The following is an 18,505-nucleotide window of genomic DNA, read 5'->3' as shown; positions in this document are numbered from 1 at the left end:
TTGAGAGAACAGTCTGAGAGAACGGTCTGAGAGAACGGTCTGAGAGAACGGTCTGGGAGAACGGTCTGGGAGAACGGTCTTTGGGAGAACGGTCTTTGGGAGAACGGTCTGGGAGAACGGTCTGAGAGAACGGTCTGAGAGAACGGTCTGAGAGAACGGTCTGGGAGAACGGTCTGGGAGAACGGTCTGGGAGAACGGTCTGGGAGAACGGTCTGGGAGAACGGTCTGAGAGAACGGTCTGGGAGAACGGTCTTTGGGAGAACGGTCTTTGGGAGAACGGTCTTTGGGAGAACGGTCTGGGAGAACGGTCTGGGAGAACGGTCTGAGAGAACGGTCTGAGAGAACGGTCTGGGAGAACGGTCTGGGAGAACGGTCTTTGAGAGAACGGTCTGGGAGAACGGTCTGAGAGAACGGTCTGGGAGAACGGTCTGGGAGAACGGTCTGAGAGAACGGTCTGAGAGAACGGTCTGAGAGAACGGTCTGGGAGAACGGTCTGGGAGAACGGTCTGGAAAAGCGGTCTTTGGGAGAACGGTCTTGTGCTGCCATCTTCTAGATCATGGAAAATGACACCCACTGGAAAAAGAAAACAATCAATATATTAGAACAGAAGAAGAAAAACAATGAGTTGATTACAAACTACATTTTAAAGTTCTCACCTGGTAGAAATCCAACTCAATGAATCCAGTGTCATCCATGTCAAGCTTCTTGAAGACTTCTGCGAGGTTGAAAGAGGAACGAGGTGTTAACCATCTATAACAGATACTCTCATCAAATGTATTTATAAAGCTCTTCTTACATCAGCTGATATCTCAAAGTGCTGTACAGAAACCCAGTCTAAAACCCCAAACAGCAAGCAATGCAGGTGTAGAAGCACGGTGGCTAGGAAAAAAACTCCCTAGAAAGGCCAAAACCTAGGAAGAAACCTAGAGAGGAACCAGGCTATGAGGGGTGGCCAGTCCTCTTCTGGCTGGAGATACTCTCATCAAAGCTTTTCCTTCCCATCCTCATATGACAGGTTCTCTCCACAAAACATCCAAATTAACCCTCACATTAAATGTACAATCTGTAATATTTACTGCTGTTACACTCCATGGCCATCACTCGGCTTTATAGGTACACAAGTACCGGGGCGGGGCTGCCGTTTTGGCGGAAACACAAATTCAGGATCGTGACATTAAGACGTTGTACTTACTGAACATCATCTCCAGGCGCATGACACAAGCCACGAAGTTATCAAAGTCAATGGTCATGTCGGCCTCTCCGTACCGAGCTGCCAAAACCTGGTGGAGAGTGTTGTTCAGGCTGAAACCTGGCGGAAGACAGATTATAAATCATCAGAACCACCAGAACCTAAAAACAGATTCTAAATCATCAGAACCTAAAAACAGATTCTAAATCATCAGAACCTAAAAACAGATTCTACATCATCAGAACCTAAAAACAGATTCTACATCATCAGAACCTAAAAACAGATTCTACATCATCAGAACCTAAAAACAGATTCTACATCATCAGAACCTAAAAACAGATTCTAAATCATCAGAACCTAAAAACAGATTCTACATCATCAGAACCTAAAAACAGATTCTAAATCATCAGAACCTAAAAACAGATTCTACATCATCAGAACCTAAAAACAGATTCTACATCATCAGAACCTAAAAACAGATTCTACATCATCAGAACCTAAAAACAGATTCTACATCATCAGAACCTAAAAACAGATTCTACATCATCAGAACCTAAAAACAGATTCTACATCATCAGAACCTAAAAACAGATTCTACATCATCAGAACCTAAAAACAGATTCCACATCATCAGAACCTAAAAACAGATTCTACATCATCAGAACCTAAAAACAGATTCTAAATCATCAGAACCTAAAAACAGAAACTTGAAGAAACGTTGAAATTTCTTTACATTTTCCAGATTGACTGACCTTCATATCTTAAAGTAATGGACTGTCATTTCTCTTTGCTTATTTGAGCTGTTCTTGCTATAATATGTACTTGGTCTTTTACTAAATAGGACTGTCTTCTGTATACCACCTCTACCTTGTCACAACACAACCGATTGGCTCAAACTCATTAAGGAGAGAAATTCCACAAATTAACTTTTAACAAGCAACACCTGTTGATTGAAATGCATTCCAGGTGACTACCTCATGAAGCTGGTTGAGAGAATGCCAAGAGTGTGCAAAGCTGTCAAGGCAAAGGGTGGCTACTTTGAAGAAACTCAAATGTAAAATACATTTTGATTTGTTTAACACTTTTTTGGTTACTACATGATTCCATATGTGTTATTACATAGTTTTGATGTCTTCACTATTATTCTACAATGTAGAAAATAGTAAAAATAAAGAAAATCCCTTGAATGAGTAGGTGTTCTAAAACTTTTGACTGGTAGTGTGTATAATATAATATACAGTATAATGTATGCCACTTAGTCACTTTGGATAAAAGCTAACAGTATACTGTGCATACACTAGTGATCCCTGAGTATTGAACCCATATCCATACATTTGTGTAAATTCCGTTTATTTCATGTCCACAAACCTGCTTTGCTCAAGGCCATCCTCATCTCTGGTGTGCTCATACAGCCAGACCCATCCATGTCATTGCTCTTATAGATGGACTGGGGGAGGGAGGGAGGGAGAGGGGGAAAGAGGGAAATAGGGAGGGAGAGGGGGAAAGAGGGAAAGAGGGAGGGAGAGGGGGAAAGAGGGAGGGAGAGGGGGAAAGAGGGAAATAGGGAGGGAGAGGGGGAAATAGGGAGGGAGAGGGGGAAAGAGGGAGGGAAAGAGGGAGGGAGAGGGGGAAAGAGGGAGGGAAAGAGGGAGGGAGAGGGGGAAAGAGGGAGGGAAAGAGGGAACGAGGGAGAGGGAGGGGGGGGAGGGAGAGAGGGAGAGGGAGGGAACGAAGGAGGGAGAGAGGGAGGGAGGGACAGAGGGAGAGAGGGAAAGAGGGAGGGAGAGAGGGGGAACGAGGGAGAGGAAGGGGAGGGAGAGAGAGAGAGAGGGAAAGAGAGAGGGAGAGAGAGAGGGGAAACGTTAAAAGATATTGTACTGCGTAAAACACACACTACACTCGGTAAACACTTGTAGGCTGTCCAATCTTAACACAACAGAGATAGTATTGCAGTAGCTCTGGTCCAAGGCGTTACGCGCAGCTTGCTGACGCTGAACCTGTGTAACACCCTGGACCAGAGCTACCACAGCAGTAACACAAACACCAGAACCTCACCAGGTATTTCTGAATCTTCTTCCACAGTGTTGCAAATTCTCCCAGCCCCAGTTTGCCGTTACCGCTGTCCTGCTCAACAGTTAAGGTTCAACAAGTGTCTGGACACATCACGCCCAACAAACTACAATATTCAAAACTAAAGACTGAGATGAGAGTTCAGAACTCAAGACTTATGGGTAACTTATTAATGTCACAGCGTGCAGATGTCAAGTCAGAATACCACTCTCTGTACAGAGACGCAGTATGTAATAACAGTATGTAACAATAACAGTATGTAACAATAACAGTATGTAGTAACAGTATATAATAGTAACAGTATGTAACAACAGTATGTAACAACAGTATGTAGTAACAGTATGTAGTAACAGTATGTGGTAACAGTATATAGTAACAGTATGTAGTAACAGTATGTAACAACAGTATGTAACAACAGTATGTAGTAACAGTATGTAGTAACAGTATGTAACAACAGTATGTAACAACAGTATGTAACAACAGTATGTAACAACAGTATGTAACAACAGTATGTAGTAACAGTATGTAATAACAGTATGTAGTAACAGTATGTAATAACAGTATGTAGTAACATTATGTAACAACAGTATGTAATAACAGTATGTAATAACAGTATGTAGTAACATTATGTAACAACAGTATGTAATAACAGTATGTAATAACAGTATGTAGTAACAGTATGTAGTAACAGTATGTAGTAACATTATGTAACAACAGTATGTAATAACAGTATGTAATAACAGTATGTAGTAACAGTATGTAGTAACAGTATGTAGTAACATTATGTAACAACAGTATGTAGTAACAGTATGTAGTAACATTATGTAACAACAGTATGTAACAACAGTATGTAATAACAGTATGTAGTAACAGTATGTAACAACAGTATGTAACAACAGTATGTAACAACAGTATGTAACAACAGTATGTAACAACAGTATGTAACAACAGTATGTAACAACAGTATGTAGTAACAGTATGTAGTAACAGTATGTAGTAACAGTATGTAGTAACAGTATGTAATAACAGTATGTAGTAACAGTATGTAGTAACATTATGTAGTAATAACAGTATGTAATAACAGTATGTAATAACAGTATGTAGTAACAGTATGTAGTAACAGTATGTAGTAACAGTATGTAGTAACAGTATGTAGTAACAGTATGTAGTAACAGTATGTAGTAATAACAGTATGTAGTAACAGTATATAGTAACAGTATATAGTAACAGTATGTAGTAACAGTATATAGTAACAGTATGTAATAACAGTATGTAGTAACAGTATATAGTAACAGTATATAGTAACGGTATATAGTAACAGTATGTAGTAACAGTATGTAGTAACAGTATATAGTAACAGTATATAGTAACATTATATAGTAACAGTATGTAGTAACAGTATGTAGTAACAGTATATAGTAACAGTATATAGTAACAGTATATAGTAGTTGTTGTGTATGGGAGCAATAAAGGCATGTAAAGGATACGTCCATGAGGTTGACCATGATTCTGGCTGTGTCCAGGCTGAAGCCGTCCGTCTTTATGTCAGTTCCTGTAGAGGACACATCACTGAGTTAGGACAGAGTAAGGGCAGAGTAAGGGCAGAGTAAGGGCAGAGTACGGACAGAGTACGGACAGAGTAAGGGCAGAGTAAGGGCAGAGTAAGGACAGCGTACGGACAGCGTACGGACAGAGTAAGGACAGAGTACGGACAGAGTAGGGACAGCGTACGGACAGCGTACGGACAGCGTACGGACAGAGTAAGGGCAGAGTAAGGGCAGAGTAAGGACAGAGTAAGGACAGAGTAAGGACAGAGTACGGACAGAGTACGGACAGAGTAAGGACAGAGTAAGGGCAGAGTACGGACAGAGTAAGGACAGAGTAAGGACAGAGTAAGGACAGAGTAAGGACAGAGTAAGGTCAGAGTACGGACAGAGTAAGGACAGAGTACGGACAGAGTACGGACAGAGTAAGGACAGAGTAAGGACAGAGTAAGGACAGAGTAAGGACAGAGTACGGACAGAGTAAGGACAGAGTAAGGACTTCTGCATTAAACATGCTCCATATACAATGAACAAAAAAGATCAACGCAACAATTTCAAAATCTTTACTGAGTTACTGTTCATGTGAGGAAATCAGTCAATTGAAATGAATTAACTAGACCCTAATCTATGGATTTCACATGACTGGGAATACAGATACAGATATGAATCTGTTGGTCACAGATACCTTAAATAAAAGGTAGGGGCGTGGATCAGAAAACCAGTCAGTATCTGATGTGACCACCATTTGCCTCATGCAGCGTGACACATCTCCTTCACATGGAGTTAATCAAGGCTGTTGATTGTGGCCTGTTGAATGTTGTCCCACTCCTCTTCAATGGCTGTGTGAAGTTGCTGGATATTGGCGGGAACTGGAACATACTGTCGTACACGTTGATCCAGAGCATCCCAAACATGCTTAATGGGTGACATGTCTGGTGAGTATGCAGGCCATGGAAGAACTGGGACATTTTCAGCTTCCAGGAATTGTGTACAGATCCTTGCAACATGGGGCTGTGCATTATTATGCTGAAACATGAGGTGATGGGGGTGGCTGAATGGCACGACAATGGGCCTCACGGTGTCTCGTCACGGTATCTCTGTGCATTCAAATTGCCGTAGATGAAAATGCAATTGTGTTCGTTGTCAGTAGCTTATGCCTTCCCATACCATAACCCCACCACCACCATGGGGCACTCTGTTCACAACGTTGAAATCAACAAACCGCTCGCCTACACAACGCCATACACGCTGTCTGCCATTTGCCCGGGAACAAGTTGAAACCGGGATTAGTCCGTGGAGAACACACTACTCCAGTGTGTCATTGGCCATCGAAGGTGAGCATTTTCCCACTGAAGTCGGTTACGACGCTGAACTGCAGTCAGGTCAAGACCCCGGTGAGGATGACGAGCATGCAGACGAGCTTCCCTGAGACGGTTATCCAGGCAAAGGAGAAATGCTCACTAACAGGGATGTAAACAAATCTGTGCACAACATTTTTGATAAATAAACTTTTTTTGTGCATAAGGAACATTTCTGGGATCTTTTATTTCAGCTCATGAAACATGAGACCAACACTTTACATGTTGCGTTAATATTTTAGTTCATCGTAGTATTCAGTGTAGTATTCAGTGTAGTATTCAGTGTAGTATTCGGTGTAGTATCCAGTGTAGTGTTCGGTGTAGTATTCGGTGTAGTATTCGGTGTAGTATCCAGTGTAGTGTTCGGTGTAATATTCGGTGTAGTATTCGGTGTAGTATCCAGTGTAGTATCCAGTGTAGTATTCAGTGTAGTATTCAGTGTAGTATTCAGTGTAGTATTCAGTGTAGTATTCAGTGTAGTATTCAGTGTAGTATCCGGTGTAGTATTCAGTGTAGTATTCAGTGTAGTATTCAGTGTAGTATTCAGTACAAATAGAAATCATGACTGGAAAGAAAGCAGAAAGTATTTGACTCACGCTTAGCAACGATTTTGTTGAATATACTCCTGAGCTCAGATGCTGAAATCTCCATATCCTGTTTACATAGACAAAAAAGTAGTTAAACTATGAAAAGGTACATTTTCCCCAGTCAATAACTTCATTAAATATTATATATATTTTTTGGTCTGTGTCATATTTATATATATATATATATATATATATATATATATTATACAAAATGTGATACTATAAACTGGGTGGTTCAAGCCCTGAATGCTGATTGGCTGCCAGGCGTGGTATATCAGACCGTATAACACGGGTATGACTAAACATGTATTTCTACTGCTCTAGTTATGTTGGTAACCAGTTTATAACAGTAATGGTGGGTGATAATACTCACATCTCCAGCTAGCTTAGTGAACAGGCCCCTGAAGCCAGCATCAACTTCCCCCTCCGGTACTGTGTCCTACAGAGATACCGCCATGATAAGTCACATTGGACAGCGAGAGAAGACAGAGTAGAGTAGAGTAGAGTAGAGTAGAGTAGAGTAGAGTAGTGTAGAGTAGAGTATAGTAGAGTAGTGTAGAGTAGAGTAGTGTAGAGTAGAGTAGTGTAGAGTAGTGTAGAGTAGAGTAGTGTAGTGTAGTGTAGAGTAGAGTAGAGTAGTGTAGAGTAGAGTAGTGTAGAGTAGAGTGTAGAGTAGAGTAGAGTAGTGTAGAGTAGAGTAGTGTAGAGTAGAGTAGTGTAGAGTAGAGTAGAGTAGTGTAGAGTAGAGTAGTGTAGAGTAGTGTAGAGTAGAGTAGAATTGTTTCTTACATCCTCTAGTTCTGCCTTAACCGGATCGTCACAGGGCCTTACAAAAATAAAAATAATTTAAAAAATAAACATTTTTTATTACAAAAATAATCACATTTATCTTTGATTAGCCCTGATATTATCAAACCTAGAGAATCCACACACACACACACACACACACACACACACTTACAGTGTCTCGGCCTGTTTCTCGGAGAACACTCGAAGGCAGAAGTCCCCGTTCAGGTTGGCCTCGAAGGTGGAGGGGACGATGAGGTATTCTCCTGGGGGCAGTTTAAAGCGGGTGCTGACCTCTCTCAGGTTGACGAAGGTCTCAGAACGGGCCGTCTGGGCGTGAGACAGGAAGTAGTTCTTATCCAGGTGGACCTCCCTCTGGCCGTGGAACTGTTCTGGCACCTGGGATCAGAGAGCAAGGAGACACAAGCGGATCAGAATCACATATGAATTACAAACGCCTTGTTACTGTTCTAACGCAATGCACCAAACAGACAGAAAACTAAACCAACAACTACACAAAACAATATATGGATACAGTTGTAGATATACTAGGAGAGTATATTTGTATATTTGTATGAAGTTGTAGATATACTAGGAGAGTATATTTGTAAAGTTGTAGATATACTGGGAGAGTATATTTGTATGAAGTTGTAGATATACTAGGAGAGTATATTTGGATACAGTTGTAGATATACTAGGAGAGTATATTTGTATATTTGTATGAAGTTGTAGATATACTAGGAGAGTATATTTGGATACAGTTGTAGATATACTAGGAGAGTATATTTGGATACAGTTGTAGATATACTAGGAGAGTATATTTGGATATTTGGACACAGTTGTAGATATACTAGGAGAGTGTATTTGGATACAGTTGTAGATATACTAGGAGAGTATATTTGGATACAGTTCTAGATATACTAGGAGAGTGTATTTGGACACAGTTCTAGATATACTAGGAGAGTGTATTTGTATATTTGTATGAAGTTGTAGATATACTAGGAGAGTATATTTGGATAAAGTTGTAGATATACTGGGAGAGTATATTTGGATAATGTTGTAGATATACTAGGAGAGTATATTTGGATAAAGTTGTAGATATACTGGGAGAGTATATTTGGATACAGTTGTAGATATACTAGGAGAGTGTATTTGTATAAAGTTGTAGATATACTGGGAGAGTATATCTGATACATACGACACAGAATGAATTTCCTAATGGATACAAACATCATCATATCTTTCGAGCCCCACCTCATAGATGGCGAATCCGATGGTGTGCATGTCCTCTCCTGCTTTTCTCATCCGCCTTCTGTTCTTCTGGATGAGTCCCACCACGAAGCTACAGCCCACCTCATCATCCCCCGGGTCGTCATCCTCTTCCTCCAGCTTGATCTTGAACTGGGGATTCATCCAGAACGTGTCTGTAGGGAACCGGATTGACAAAGGTCAAAGGTGAGGGAATGAGACAGAGCAGAATTCCACACAACATGCTAACGGCTGGTGCTATCACGTAACAGAGTGGAAATTCGATCCCAACCTGGGAACAAACTGACAACTCTCTACACATTAATGTAACTCGAAGAGGCACCATCAATACCACTGACCCAGAGAAGACAAGGTGTTTCAGGGTCTAGGTCGTCTAGAGAAGACAAGGTGTTTCAGGGTCTAGGTCATCTAGAGAAGACAAGGTGTTTCAGGGTCTAGGTCATCTAGAGAAGACAAGGTGTTTCAGGGTCTAGGTCATCTACAGAAGACAAGGTGTTTCAGGGTCTAGGTCATCCTAGAGAAGACAAGGTGTTTCAGGGTCTAGGTCATCCCAGAGAAGACAAGGTGTTTCAGGGTCTAGGTCATCCTAGAGAAGACAAGGTGTTTCATGGTCTAGGTCATCCTAGAGAAGACAAGGTGTTTCATGGTCTAGGTCATCCTAGAGAAGACAAGGTGTTTCAGGGTCTAGGTCATCCTAGAGAAGACAAGGTGTTTCAGGGTCTAGGTCATCTAGAGAAGACAAGGTGTTTCAGGGTCTAGGTCGTCTAGAGAAGACAAGGTGTTTCAGGGTCTAGGTCGTCTAGAGAAGACAAGGTGTTTCAGGGTCTAGGTCTTCTAGAGAAGACAAGGTGTTTCAGGGTCTAGGTCATCCCAGAGAAGACAAGGTGTTTCAGGGTCTAGGTCATCCTAGAGAAGACAAGGTGTTTCAGGGTCTAGGTCATCCTAGAGAAGACAAGGTGTTTCAGGGTCTAGGTCATCCCAGAGAAGACAAGGTGTTTCAGGGTCTAGGTCATCCCAGAGAAGACAAGGTGTTTCAGGGTCTAGGTCATCTAGAGAAGACAAGGTGTTTCAGGGTCTAGGTCATCCCAGAGAAGACAAGGTGTTTCAGGGTCTAGGTCATCCCAGAGAAGACAAGGTGTTTCAGGGTCTAGGTCATCTAGAGAAGACAAGGTGTTTCAGGGTCTAGGTCATCCTAGAGAAGACAAGGTGTTTCAGGGTCGAGGTCATCCCAGAGAAGACAAGGTGTTTCAGTTTCTAGGTCATCTAGAGAAGACAAGGTGTTTCAGGGTCTAGGTCATCCCAGAGAAGACAAGGTGTTTCAGGGTCTAGGTCATCTAGAGAAGACAAGGTGTTTCAGGGTCTAGGTCATCTAGAGAAGACAAGGTGTTTCAGGGTCTAGGTCATCTAGAGAAGACAAGGTGTTTCAGGGTCTAGGTCATCTAGAGAAGACAAGGTGTTTCAGGGTCTAGGTCATCCCAGAGAAGACAAGGTGTTTCAGGGTCTAGGTCATCCTAGAGAAGACAAGGTGTTTCAGGGTCTAGGTCATCCCAGAGAAGACAAGGTGTTTCAGGGTCTAGGTCATCCCAGAGAAGACAAGGTGTTTCAGGGTCTAGGTCATCTAGAGAAGACAAGGTGTTTCAGGGTCTAGGTCTTCCCAGAGAAGACAAGGTGTTTCAGGGTCTAGGTCATCCCAGAGAAGACAAGGTGTTTCAGGGTCTAGGTCATCTAGAGAAGACAAGGTGTTTCAGGGTCTAGGTCATCTAGAGAAGACAAGGTGTCTCAGGGTCTAGGTCATCCTAGAGAAGACAAGGTGTTTCAGGGTCTAGGTCATCTAGAGAAGACAAGGTGTTTCAGGGTCTAGGTCATCTAGAGAAGACAAGGTGTTTCAGGGTCTAGGTCATCTAGAGAAGACAAGGTGTTTCAGGGTCTAGGTCATCTGATCTCACAGAAGAATACTGGTGCACATACCTAACTATTGTTCCTGCATACTGCAGTTAGACTTACAGGGATTGTTCCTGCATACTGCAGTTAGACTTACAGGGATTGTTCCTGCATACTGCAGTTAGACTTACAGGGATTGTTCCTGCATACTGCAGTTAGACTTACAGGGATTGTTCCTGCATACTGCAGTTAGACTTACAGGGATTGTTCCTGCATACTGCAGTTAGACTTACAGGGATTGTTCCTGCATACTGAAGTTAGACTTACAGGGATTGTTCCTGCATACTGAAGTTAGACTTACAGGGATTGTTCCTGCATACTGAAGTTAGACTTACAGGGATTGTTCCTGCATACTGCAGTTAGACTTACAGGGATTGTTCCTGCATACTGCAGTTAGACTTACAGGGATTGTTCCTGCATACTGCAGTTAGACTTACAGGGATTGTTCCTGCATACTACAGTAAGACTTACAGGGATTGTTCCTGCATACTGCAGTTAGACTTACAGGGATTGTTCCTGCATACTGCAGTTAGACTTACAGGGATTGTTCCTGCATACTGCAGTTAGACTTACAGGGATTGTTCCTGCATACTGCAGTTAGACTTACAGGGATTGTTCCTGCATACTGCAGTTAGACTTACAGGGATTGTTCCTGCATACTGCAGTTAGACTTACAGGGATTGTTCCTGCATACTGAAGTTAGACTTACAGGGATTGTTCCTGCATACTGCAGTTAGACTTACAGGGATTGTTCCTGCATACTGCAGTTAGACTTACAGGGATTGTTCCTGCATACTGCAGTTAGACTTACAGGGATTGTTCCTGCATACTGCAGTTAGACTTACAGGGATTGTTCCTGCATACTGCAGTTAGACTTACAGGGATTGTTCATGCATACTGCAGTTAGACTTACAGGGATTGTTCCTGCATAGTGCAGTTAGACTTACAGGGATTGTTCCTGCATAGTGCAGTTAGACTTACAGGGATTGTTCCTGCATACTGCAGTTAGACTTACAGGGATTGTTCCTGCATACTGCAGTTAGACTTACAGGGATTGTTCCTGCATACTGCAGTTAGACTTACAGGGATTGTTCCTGCATACTGCAGTTAGACTTACAGGGATTGTTCCTGCATACTGCAGTTAGACTTACAGGGATTGTTCCTGCATACTGCAGTTAGACTTACAGGGATTGTTCCTGCATACTGCAGTTAGACTTAGACTTACAGGGATTGTTCCTGCATACTACAGTTAGACTTACAGGGATTGTTCCTGCATACTGCAGTTAGACTTACAGGGATTGTTCCTGCATACGGCAGTTAGACTTACAGGGATTGTTCCTGCATACTGCAGTTAGACTTACAGGGATTGTTCCTGCATACTGCAGTTAGACTTACAGGGATTGTTCCTGCATACTGCAGTTAGACTTACAGGGATTGTTCCTGCATACGGCAGTTAGACTTACAGGGATTGTTCCTGCATCCTCCAGCTGTCGATCCTTTCCTCCAGGAACCATCGTAGTTCGACACGCTCCAGTGTTTAACGTCATCAGTGGTCAGGGTGTCAGGGGTCAGAGTGCAGAGCTCCAGACGATGGTAGTGCCTCGTGAAGTCAGAGAAGGACATCCTGTATAGACATGAAGAAACACCAAGTCTGTGAAATATATCCTGTAAAAAAAAAAAAAGATCGCAAAGCAGTACAGATAAAAACCACTAAAACCAAACAGACACTGAGGATAATGAGCACACAACGTCTATTGCTTCAGTGACTATAAGGGAGATATAACAGACACTGAACAGACACTGAGGATGTAATGATAAGACATTATGGCCTGGCTTCCTGGACCCAGATAAAGTCTTGGACCAAAAAAGCGGAGATTCTCTATTGAAAGTTATTTTTACTCAAGGACTAGGTTAAATCTAGGTCCCGGGAAACTGGTCCTTTGAGTTCTGTATTGATTGATGAAGTTACCAGAACTCTCCATCGTCTGCCTTCACGTTGTCCCGCTCTGAAACATCCACGCTGTTCCACTCAGAGGAGCTGGAGAAAGAGAGAGAGAAGAACCACAGTCCTGTTACACTCAGAGGAGCTGGAGAAAGAGAAGAACCACAGTCCTGTTACACTCAGAGGAGCTGGAGAAAGAGAAGAACCACAGTTCTGTTCCACTCAGAGGAGCTGGAGAAAGAGAAGAACCACAGTCCTGTTCCACTCAGAGGAGCTGGAGAAAGAGAAGAACAACAGTCCTGTTACACTCAAGTTAAATGATCTGAGAAAGATTTACTAGATTCATGTTGGACCAAGTTGAGTGTAAACTGGAAAGCATCAAGGTCTGGGGGGGGGGGGTCAATTAGGGATGTGCATCTTTCCTTTTCAAGACGATAGCCTGTGTTTTTTGTCGTCCCCCCCCCACACTTTGGTTCTGAAATCCTCATCAACCACTAATTAACTTGCCATTTTCGCAGATTCAGATTGTGAGCTAGTAATATATTGTAGGGGGGGGTCCCAAAGACCCTCCTCATTATTGATTAAGGGGATCTTAAAATTCATATGTTTTGCTGAAGGCCTTATAATAAGATACTGTTGTTATGTGTCTAAAAACACTGCCACTATACGTTGCACAAGCCATCTATATTATTCTGTGTGGTTAATCCCTGACTGTTGTGAGAGTGTGCTTGCAGGCCGGGTCTGAGTCAGACCGAAACGAGATAAAGAGAAGTAACCACTGTCTGGTTTTGACATGTTGATCTTGTGAGAAAGTGGACAATTCTAAGAAATACAGAGAAGCTACTGTACCGGGTTGCCTTATAAGGTAACCTCAGTTTATTGATACACACATACATTGACGTAGGTGATCAATACCACTAGGGAGTGATCGCATGTATATAATCAGCTGGGCCCTGAGGTGGGGTGAAGAACTTACTGGGAAACATGCGAGCTGTGTTCCTGTTGTCAACTTCTGTCTGCAATTGCATTAATAAATGAATGATTGATTTATTTAAAAGATATTGTCTGAATGCTAATTTCACCAATGAGCCAATGACTGACAAGGAACGAACCCCAACAGTATCAATAAGTATCATTTACAAATTAGCCATGACATAGCCAATGAATATATAGCACAACTTTGGATTTCACCCCCCCCCCCCCATCTCAGAATCTAATGGTTTTCACCCCCCCATCTCAAAATCTAATGGTTTTCTCCCCCCCATCTCAAAATCTAATGGTTTTCACCCCCCCATCTCAAAATCTAATGGTTTTCACCCCCCCCCCCCATCTCAAAATCTAATGGTTTTCTCCCCCCCATCTCAAAATCTAATGGTTTTCACCCCCCCATCTCAAAATCTAATGGTTTTCACCCACCCCCCCCATCTCAAAATCTAATGGTTTTCACCCCCCCCCCCATCTCAAAATCTAATGGTTTTCACCCCCCCCCCATCTCAAAATCTAATGGTTTTCACCCCCCCCCCATCTCAAAATCTAATGGTTTTCACCCCCCCCCCATCTCAAAATCTAATGGTTTTCACCCCCCCCACCCATCTCAAAATCTAATGGTTTTCACCCCCCCCCCCCATCTCAAAATCTAATGGTTTTAACCCCCCCCACCCATCTCAAAATCTAATGGTTTTCACCCCCCCCCCATCTCAAAATCTAATGGTTTTCACCCATCCCCCCATCTCAAAATCTAATGGTTTTCACCCCCCCCCCCCCCCATCTCAAAATCTAATGGTTTTCACCCCCCCATCTCAAAATCTAATGGTTTTCACCCCCCCATCTCAAAATCTAACGGTTTTCACCCCCCCATCTCAAAATCTAATGGTTTTCACCCGCCCCATCTCAAAATCTAATGGTTTTCACCCCCCCCCATCTCAAAATCTAATGGTTTTCACCCCCCCCCATCTCAAAATCTAATGGTTTTCACCCCCTCCCCCATCTCAAAATCTAATGGTTTTCACCCCCCCCCCCATCTCAAAATCTAATGGTTTTCACCCCCCCCCCCATCTCAAAATCTAATGGTTTTCACCCCCCCCCCCCATCTCAAAATCTAATGGTTTTCACCCCCCCCCCATCTCAAAATCTAATGGTTTTCACCCCCCCCCATCTCAAAATCTAATGGTTTTCACCCCCCCCCCCATCTCAAAATCTAATGGTTTTCACCCCCCCCCCCATCTCAAAATCTAATGGTTTTCACCCCCCCCCATCTCAAAATCTAATGGTTTTCACCCCCCCCCCATCTCAAAATCTAATGGTTTTCACCCCCCCCCCCATCTCAAAATCTAATGGTTTTCACCCCCCCCCATCTCAAAATCTAATGGTTTTCACCCCCCCCCCCCCATCTCAAAATCTAATGGTTTTCACCCCCCCCCCCCCCATCTCAAAATCTAATGGTTTTCACCCCCCCCCCCATCTCAAAATCTAATGGTTTTCACCCCCCCCCCATCTCAAAATCTAATGGTTTTCACCCCCCCCCCCATCTCAAAATCTAATGGTTTTCACCCCCCCCCCATCTCAAAATCTAATGGTTTTCACCCCCCCATCTCAAAATCTAATGGTTTTCACCCCCCCATCTCAAAATCTAATGGTTTTCACCCACCCCCCCATCTCAAAATCTAATGGTTTTCACCCACCCCCCCATCTCAAAATCTAATGGTTTTCACCCACCCCCCCATCTCAAAATCTAATGGTTTTCACCCCCCCCCCATCTCAAAATCTAATGGTTTTCACCCACCCCCCCCATCTCAAAATCTAATGGTTTTCACCCCCCCCCCATCTCAAAATCTAATGGTTTTCACCCACCCCCCCATCTCAAAATCTAATGGTTTTCACCCACCCCCCCATCTCAAAATCTAATGGTTTTCACCCCCCCCCATCTCAAAATCTAATGGTTTTCACCCCCCCCATCTCAAAATCTAATGGTTTTCACCCCCCCCCCATCTCAAAATCTAATGGTTTTCACCCCCCCCCCATCTCAAAATCTAATGGTTTTCACCCCCCCCCCATCTCAAAATCTAATGGTTTTCACCCCCCCCCCATCTCAAAATCTAATGGTTTTCACCCCCCCCCATCTCAAAATCTAATGGTTTTCACCCCCCCCCCCCATCTCAAAATCTAATGGTTTTCACCCTCCCCCCCATCTCAAAATCTAATGGTTTTCACCCCCCCCCCCATCTCAAAATCTAATGGTTTTCACCCCCCCCCATCTCAAAATCTAATGGTTTTCACCCCCCCCCCCATCTCAAAATCTAATGGTTTTCACCCCCCCCCCCCATCTCAAAATCTAATGGTTTTCACCCCCCCCCCCCCATCTCAAAATCTAATGGTTTTCACCCCCCCCCCATCTCAAAATCTAATGGTTTTCACCCCCCCCCCATCTCAAAATCTAATGGTTTTCACCCCCCCCCATCTCAAAATCTAATGGTTTTCACCCACCCCCCCCATCTCAAAATCTAATGGTTTTCACCCACCCACCCCATCTCAAAATCTAATGGTTTTCACCCCCCCCCCATCTCAAAATCTAATGGTTTTCACCCCCCCCCCCCCATCTCAAAATCTAATGGTTTTCACCCCCCCACCATCTCAAAATCTAATGGTTTTCACCCCCCCCCCCCCATCTAAAAATCTAATGGTTTTCACCCCCCCCCCCATCTCAAAATCTAATGGTTTTCACCCACCCCCCCATCTCAAAATCTAATGGTTTTCACCCCCCCCATCTCAAAATCTAATGGTTTTCACCCCCCCCCCCATCTCAAAATCTAATGGTTTTCACCCCCCCCCCCCATCTCAAAATCTAATGGTTTTCACCCCCCCCCCCATCTCAAAATCTAATGGTTTTCACCCCCCCCCCATCTAAAAATCTAATGGTTTTCACCCCCCCCATCTCAAAATCTAATGGTTTTCACCCCCCCCCCCCCATCTCAAAATCTAATGGTTTTCACCCCCCCCCATCTAAAAATCTAATGGTTTTCACCCCCCCCCTATCTCAAAATCTAATGGTTTTCACCCCCCCCCCATCTCAAAATCTAATGGTTTTCACCCCCCCCCCCATCTCAAAATCTAATGGTTTTCACCCCCCCCCATCTCAAAATCTAATGGTTTTCACCCCCCCCCCCATCTCAAAATCTAATGGTTTTCACCCCCCCCATCTCAAAATCTAATGGTTTTCACCCCCCCCCCCCCCATCTCAAAATCCGATGCGTATCATTCAGGGGCCGATGCGTATCATTCAGGGGACCGATGCGTATCATTCAGGGGACCGATGCGTATCATTCAGGGGACCGATACGTATCATTCGGGGACCGATGTGCATCATTCAGGGGGCCGATGCGTATCATTCAGGGGACCGATGCGTATCATTCAGGGGGCCGATGCGTATCATTCAGGGGACCGATGCGTATCATTCAGGGGGCCGATGCGTATCATTCAGGGGACCGATGCGTATCATTCGGGGACCGATGTGCATCATTCAGGGGACCGATACGTATCATTCAGGGGGCCGATGGGTATCATTCAGGGGACCGATGCGTATCATTCAGGGGATCGATACGTATCATTCAGGGGATCGATACGTATCATTCAGGGGGCCGATGCGTATCATTCAGGGGACCGATACGTATCATTCGGGGACCGATGCGTATCATTCAGGGGGCCGATGCGTATCATTCGGGGACCGATACGTATCATTCAGGGGACCGATGCGTATCATTCAGGGGGCCGATGCGTATCATTCAGGGACCGATGCGTATCATTCAGGGGACCGATACGTATCATTCGGGGACCGATGCGTATCATTCAGGGGACCGATGTGTATCATTCAGGGGACCGATGTGTATCATTCAGGGGACCGATGCGTATCATTCAGGGGACCGATGTGTATCATTCAGGGGACCGATGCGTATCATTCGGGGACCGATGCGTATCATTCCGGGACCGATGCGTATCATTCAGGGGGCCGATGCGTATCATTCGGGGACCGATACGTATCATTCAGGGGGCCGATGCGTATCATTCAGGGGGCCGATGCGTATCATTCAGGGACCGATGCGTATCATTCAGGGGACCGATACGTATCATTCGGGGACCGATGCGTATCATTCAGGGGACCGATGTGTATCATTCAGGGGACCGATGCGTATCATTCAGGGGACCGATGCGTATCATTCAGGGGACCGATGCGTATCATTCAGGGGATCGATACGTATCATTCAGGGGGCCGATGCGTATCATTTCTTACTTGTCACTCCAGGCCCCAGTCCACTCCACTGTTCCCCAGGGGTTACGCACTCTGACCAGCTTCTCCTTGCGGCCACGGTAGTTCACCTGGTTTAGTAAGGTTATCATACAGTAGTTAGACCCTGCTTTGGGTTCAGACAGATCTCATACACTACGAGGGTTAGACTGGTCCAAGATCTGTTCCTGCTCTATAGCCAACTCATATGGCCATTGTCCATAGGGGTTGGACATAGGGGGTTGTCCATTAGGGGTTGGCCATAGGGGGTTGGACATATGGGGTTGGCCATAGGGGGTTGGCCATAGGGGGTTGGCCATAGGGAGTTGGCTATAGGAGTTGGCCATAGGGGGTTGGCCATAGGGGGTTGGCTATAGGGGGTTGGCCATAGGGGGTTGGCCATAGGGGGTTGGCCATAGGGAGTTGGCTATAGGAGTTGGCCATAGGGGGTTGGCCATAGGGGGTTGGCTATAGGGGGTTGGCCATAGGGGGTTGGCCATAGGGGGTTGGCCATAGGGGGTTGGCCATAGGGAGTTGGCC

General features: G+C 44.3%; 1 protein-coding gene across 1 annotated transcript in view; it reads right to left on the bottom strand.

The window, feature by feature from the left end:
- Nucleotides 1-68: 68 nt before the first annotated feature.
- LOC139580503 (calpain-2 catalytic subunit-like) overlaps nucleotides 69-18,505 on the bottom strand; it is a 39,350-nt gene continuing 20,913 nt past the window's right edge. Inside the window, exons 7-20 of the mRNA XM_071409259.1 lie at nucleotides 17,972-18,057; nucleotides 12,715-12,783; nucleotides 12,209-12,369; nucleotides 8,790-8,959; nucleotides 7,711-7,934; nucleotides 7,539-7,575; nucleotides 7,123-7,188; nucleotides 6,759-6,816; nucleotides 4,748-4,812; nucleotides 3,246-3,314; nucleotides 2,559-2,637; nucleotides 1,194-1,310; nucleotides 658-716; nucleotides 69-574 (exon numbers count right to left, since the gene is read on the bottom strand). Coding sequence (XP_071265360.1) covers nucleotides 551-574; nucleotides 658-716; nucleotides 1,194-1,310; nucleotides 2,559-2,637; nucleotides 3,246-3,314; nucleotides 4,748-4,812; nucleotides 6,759-6,816; nucleotides 7,123-7,188; nucleotides 7,539-7,575; nucleotides 7,711-7,934; nucleotides 8,790-8,959; nucleotides 12,209-12,369; nucleotides 12,715-12,783; nucleotides 17,972-18,057 — 1,284 coding nt within the window. The 3' untranslated portion in view covers nucleotides 69-550. The remainder of the gene's footprint in view (nucleotides 575-657; nucleotides 717-1,193; nucleotides 1,311-2,558; nucleotides 2,638-3,245; nucleotides 3,315-4,747; nucleotides 4,813-6,758; nucleotides 6,817-7,122; nucleotides 7,189-7,538; nucleotides 7,576-7,710; nucleotides 7,935-8,789; nucleotides 8,960-12,208; nucleotides 12,370-12,714; nucleotides 12,784-17,971; nucleotides 18,058-18,505) is intronic.

This window comes from Salvelinus alpinus, chromosome 7 (assembly GCF_045679555.1).
Source record: "Salvelinus alpinus chromosome 7, SLU_Salpinus.1, whole genome shotgun sequence".
NCBI classification, from domain to species: domain Eukaryota; kingdom Metazoa; phylum Chordata; class Actinopteri; order Salmoniformes; family Salmonidae; genus Salvelinus; species Salvelinus alpinus.
This window is presented reverse-complemented; position numbering and strand designations above follow the sequence as displayed.